This window comes from Gavialis gangeticus, unplaced genomic scaffold (genome assembly GCF_001723915.1).
Source record: "Gavialis gangeticus isolate Ggan-Ray unplaced genomic scaffold, GavGan_comp1, whole genome shotgun sequence".
Classification (NCBI taxonomy): Eukaryota; Metazoa; Chordata; order Crocodylia; family Gavialidae; genus Gavialis; species Gavialis gangeticus.
In genome coordinates, this window is record NW_017728960.1 from 1,758,645 (window position 1) to 1,764,076 (window position 5,432).

At 50.1% G+C, this 5,432-nt stretch overlaps 1 protein-coding gene across 5 annotated transcripts in view; it reads right to left on the reverse strand.

Moving 5' to 3' along the window:
- Positions 1-5,432, reverse strand: part of MEF2D (myocyte enhancer factor 2D) — a 73,461-nt gene that overhangs the window by 8,443 nt on the left and 59,586 nt on the right. For all 5 annotated transcript variants that reach the window (XM_019521462.1, XM_019521226.1, XM_019521386.1 and 2 more), the window contains one exon: positions 2,446-2,689. In XM_019521462.1, coding sequence (XP_019377007.1) covers positions 2,446-2,689 — 244 coding nt within the window. The remainder of the gene's footprint in view (positions 1-2,445; positions 2,690-5,432) is intronic.

Below are 5,432 nucleotides of genomic sequence, written 5' to 3' on the forward strand. Positions count from 1 at the left end.
CCGACCCTTAATCTATGAATCTATGAATCTATGAATGTCCGATTCAGAGGCTGTCCCCCTCACTCCCATGCTCAACAGCTACTGATGCCCCGTTTCCCCCAAGAATATGTCCACTCCCCTTTTGAATCTGGTTGAAGTGTCAGCTTCCACTGCATCCTGTGACGGTGAGTGCCACACATTAATTACACACGGGGTGAAAAAGAACTTCCTTGTGTTGAACTCACTACCTACTAGTTTCATTTTCATAGTTCTTATATTGTGAGAAGCAGTAAATAATAGATCCCTATTTCCTTTCTTTTCACCATTTAGTATTTTGTAAACCTTGGTCCTGTTGCCCCCCCTTGAGCGTCTCTTTTCTAAACTGAACAGACCTAGCCCCTTTATCCCTCCTGACCTGGAAGCCCCTATGTACTGCTGAACATCCTTCTTGCCCTTCTTTGGATCTTCTCTAGTTCTTTTATATCCTTTCTGAGATGTGGGGACCAGATTTGGGCGCCATATTCAAGGTGTGGATGCACCATGGATTTATAAAGGGGCATTGTGATACTTTCAGTTTTGTTCACAATTCCCTTAATCATCTTCGAAATGTTGCTTGCCTTTTTGATGGCTGTAGGATGGGGGGCATCTTTAAGAGGAAAAGCCACCTCTAGAGTTAAGGCACTGGGCAAGGCAAGGATGAAAGAGCCAAGTTGCTTTGAGGTGACCTCGTATCAATGCTTCTGAAAACAGTTCCCAGTGTGAACGCTCTATTCCAGACTAGAGGTGGATTTTCCTCCAGAACAATCACCCACGTTGGATGTGCACCAGTGATTCTGTGATCTTTATTCCCTCCCCTTCCAGAGGGTCCACACAGAGAATGAATTCAAAACAGCGCTCATGAAACACTGTCTTCCCACCATTTAGACATGTCCTGACTGTTTCTGGGGCCTTAGGTCCCCAGCTGCAAAGTTGGGATAAATAATCTCTTTCTTTGGGTATTCAGACTGCAAGATATTTGAGGCAGGGATCGTCTCACCCCACAAGTCTGCACAGCACCTCAGACACCACAGCCGTGACTGTCTCCGGGGTGTTCCCTGATATAATGACAGGGTTCAGATATAGAAGTCAGTGGAGGCCAGGGCTGGTCTGAGTTGGCTCTGCGTGGGGACATGGGCTGCCCACAATGTTTGAAGAGCCTGGCTGCTATTCAATCTTTGGGGAAGGACACAAACCCATCTTAATTGATAGTGCTATTTCCAGCCTGCAGTGGGACGTGGAACAGGACTTTAGTGTTACCCAACGGTGGGGCAATGCATCAAGTTGCACCAGTTCTGCCCATGGGTGGGATCAGCCCCAGCGGGGCCTCAAACATTTTACTTCCCTCTTGCAATGACACGTGGATCCAGGGCTGGTCAGAAATGTTCTGTTGCAAGGGTTGCCCATGCTAAAAGTGGGGTTTTAGCTGCTTGGCTTCTTTTTAGGTCAGGCAAAAAAGAAATGCCTCCTCTTGGGGAGCTGGAAAACTATGCTCACTCAATGCCTCACAGCAGCTGTTAGCTAACTTCCTCATGTCCCCATTTTCAAGGCACCCCCTTGCCAGATCTCCCCCATAGTGTACCAGCATCTCCGGACTCCCACAGTGCAATTTTTCACTGAAAAGTCCATTTTTTCCTCACATGAGAAAGGTCCTTTTCCCCAACCATGTCTTCGTAGAGCCACTTTGGGCCTCAGCATCATGTATCCAGAGCACAGCAAATGCAACAAAAAAAAGGTTTCCCCAATGACTTCACATTTCAGGGTAAGCACTTGAGATGCCCAGAGGCAGCATGGATTAGAAATCAACCCTCTCCAATATGAAGGCAATAAGAATACGCTGGCCTTGCCAAACAGGACATTTTGCCACACCTTTAACTCCTATGAAATATGAATTTTCATTTCTACCTGGGAGAACTTTTACAATCTTTTCTCCTATTCCTGATAAGCGGTGCTTATGCCTGAAAGCTTGCAATTAAAGATGTTTTTTGCAAAAATCTAGTTGGTCTAATAAAAGACATCACCTCTACCATGAGTTCTGATTCCTGGTCTTCTCAAGCACTTCCAGAGGAAAACCTCACAGTATCTTACCAGAGGCACTACCAGGCAACTCAGTTGAGTCAGGACTGATCCTGCCTTGACTACATATGACCTCAAGAAGTCCCTTTCAGCCTGATTTTCCTATCAGCCTATGAATCCTGGGGATACATCCATAATAGTCTCCTTGTTTTAAATGAGGAGGACAGTGAGACTCAAGAGAAGGAATATGAACTGGCTTCCAGGGGAAAGTCAGAATTGGTACCCAGGCGTCCTAGCTCCTCCTAACCCCTTTGCTCCCTGACCTGCTGCAGTACCTGGCAGGGTGACCTGTTCCAGCCAACACCTCCATCAACCCCCCACCCCGGGAGTGACCCAGGCCCCCGCTTCACTTACATTAAGTTACTTAGCGATACAGGAACCAAGTGTTGCTGCTGCGGCTGTTGCTGCTGCTGGGGCGGCTGTTGCTGTTGGGGCTGTGGCTGCTGCTGCTGTTGGGGCTGTTGCTGCTGTGGCTGCTGCTGCTGCTGTGGCTGTTGCTGCTGCTGTTGCTGCCAGGCAGAGATATTGCCCAGCGATAATCCACCCGGAGAGCTGAACGCCGGCAGTGACGACAACTCAGCACTGGTCAGCTGATAATCTGAAAGGGAAGCCAGGCCAGCACCATGAGAGGGGTGGGATAATAGCCTTCAAATACCCAAAGGGTGACTGTAGAGAGGATGGAGATGGGCTTTTCTCTGTGGCCACAAGGGACAAGAATAGGTGCAACAGCCTCAAGCTGCCACACAGAAAATTAAGCAGGAGATGAGGAGGAACTTGCTGAGGATAAGGATGGTCAAGAGCCAGAACAGGCTACCTGGAGAAGTGGTGGCGTCTCCATCCTTGGAAATATCCAAAAGGCTCACAACACAGTCAAGCGGTTCTGACTATCTACTTTAATAGACTGCAGAGGACTGGACTGCACATGCATGCTCACACATGCGGATATAGATACGGACTGTATCTGTTGCACAGCTGTAGTACACAAACACAATTATGTGCACATGCACTGAAACCAGCGTTTGTGAAATCCAGCAGAGGGCAGCGGCCCAGAGACACACATATTGGCAGGCATGAGTGTGCAAATACATACACACACACACACACACACACACTGCCAGTACAGTAGTACACAGCAATAGCAACTCGTACCCATACACACTCAGACCCTCTTTCCCTTCAATCCACTATCATGGCACATCTACATTGAGCACAGACACACTGATTGCACGCCACGCATTCAATGGTTCATGCACAGCCACATACACACAGCAGAGGGCAGCAGCATACATGCACATGGGCACACACGCTTAGCCAACATATTCCTTTCTGTACAGGTCATTGAACATCGCTTGCACCCTACAGCTGAGCTGAGCAACAGAGAGGAAACGGAAGCAGGAAATCAAAGGAAACATCCCGTCGCGTAGCATTAGCTCATAGCTGAACCAAAGCTTGGCCTGTTTCTCAATGCAGCAATCAGTGTTGTGGGTTTGATCAGTGCCTGATGTTGTTATGAAAGCTCCCCCAGACACCCAGCCTGTCAGGAGATGCAGCTAGATGTTGGCTTTTCTGCTGTTTGATATCGGCAGGGCTGTGGCTCTCATGATGTTCCCAGGATCACATGGCATGGCCCCTGCTCCTTAGATCTGCTACCCACCTCCCTCATCCAGCTCAGAGCTCCTCTCATTCCTTCCAGCTCCCAGAAGAGTGAGTTGTCTCCTTATTCCTAACACCCTGGAGCTCACCACATCTCTGTGCCAGGTGCTGTACATGCACAGGATCAGAGGCAATAGATGAAGCTTGCAAACATGCCTCAGCTCAGGGGCTGGCTGCTAATCCTGATGCTGGAAACCAGAGCCACCTGCAACCCCTTCCTCTGCTATTACAAATGCTTGCTCTTCCACACTCCCTGGTATACTTGTACCCCAGGGGACCCTTGAGGGGCATGAAGTCTCCTCTCCCTTGGTGCTCAGTCCCTCCAAACGGCCTGCTTGGACCTTTCCAACCAGTGGCTTTTTCGAAGACTCTCATTAAAAGGACACCATGGGCAGCACCACCCAGAACCCAGTCCCATATTGCATGGAGGGTGGGGTACATTCTTCCAGGAAACTATCAAGCTGGGTCGGATGCTCTCCCTAGGCGGTTCCCCTGTACTGTCTCCTCCAGTCTGATGCACACACAATAGATCTCAAATACCCGAGCATGAGCGACTGGCTCATCGCACTCCTCCCTCCCCCTCACCATCATGCTGGGCGTTTGTGGTTTCTGTCTTCCCCACCCCAATGGGGACAAACGTGCCTGCAGCCCCAGCACACAAGGAGATGGCTGCAGGGGACCTGAACAGCTGCCAGAGGTGCCGGGCAGATTGGGGCCGCACCCTCCAGAGAGGCCCGGGACTGGGTTCTCTGGTTTAGAGCTCCTGATGCCTGCGGGGTGTGACGGGCCTCACTGCAGCCAGAACGAGGAGACGGATCTGGAATCTGTCTGCTAGGAGCTTCCAACACCCCACCTCAAGTGAGGCTTATAGACCGGGCACTAAGGAAAGACGCAGGACATGCACCGAGCAGCGCTCTGCACAGGCTACCTGAGTTCCAGGTACAGGCCACCTCATGTCCCCTGGAGCTGTCATTTAAGGCCACACCAGAGAATGAATCAGACACCTCCAAAACTGGAATCATGGATCTCTAGAGCTTTAGCCAAACACCAAGCTGTGGGGGTCTCATCCTCTGGGTGCAGAAGCATATGCACACAAGCTGCAAATGATGCATGAAGTGCAGAGTAGCTGGAGAGCGAGAGCTCCAGTGACCCAGCTCTTTCCTGCCCCTCAATCCATGCCAAGCACCTCTGTTTCACTTAAATGTGCATATTCATATCTCCGCTTCCTCAACACAAGCAGGAGGAAGCCTGAGTGTCTTGGAGCACCTGGGCCTGATTTCCACCTACAGTCACTGCACCAACCAACTGCTCAGCCCCTCTGTCAATCTAATTCAATGGCCAGGAGAGGTGGAGCAGTCTCCCAAAGGAAATAACATCACCTCCAGCTTTTAGGACTTCCTTCCAGCCATGTGTTTGTGCATCCTGTCTGCTGGGGGCTAGATCCCCCAGCTGCTGTCACCCCAATGATCCACTGGTTTATATGTACTTGGGAGATATTTGGCATTGCTAAGGAGTGGAAGGAAAAAAACCCACTGGTGTTGGACTGCAAGGGCCATGGGGCACGGTCTGGCTCTCGCTATAAGCACAAACAGACTAAACAGTTATGCTAGTGGAAAAAGAAGTCAGGAGGAAACATACCACGGCTTAACCGAACCTGCTGTAACCGCTTCATCTGTCTGCTCTATCCC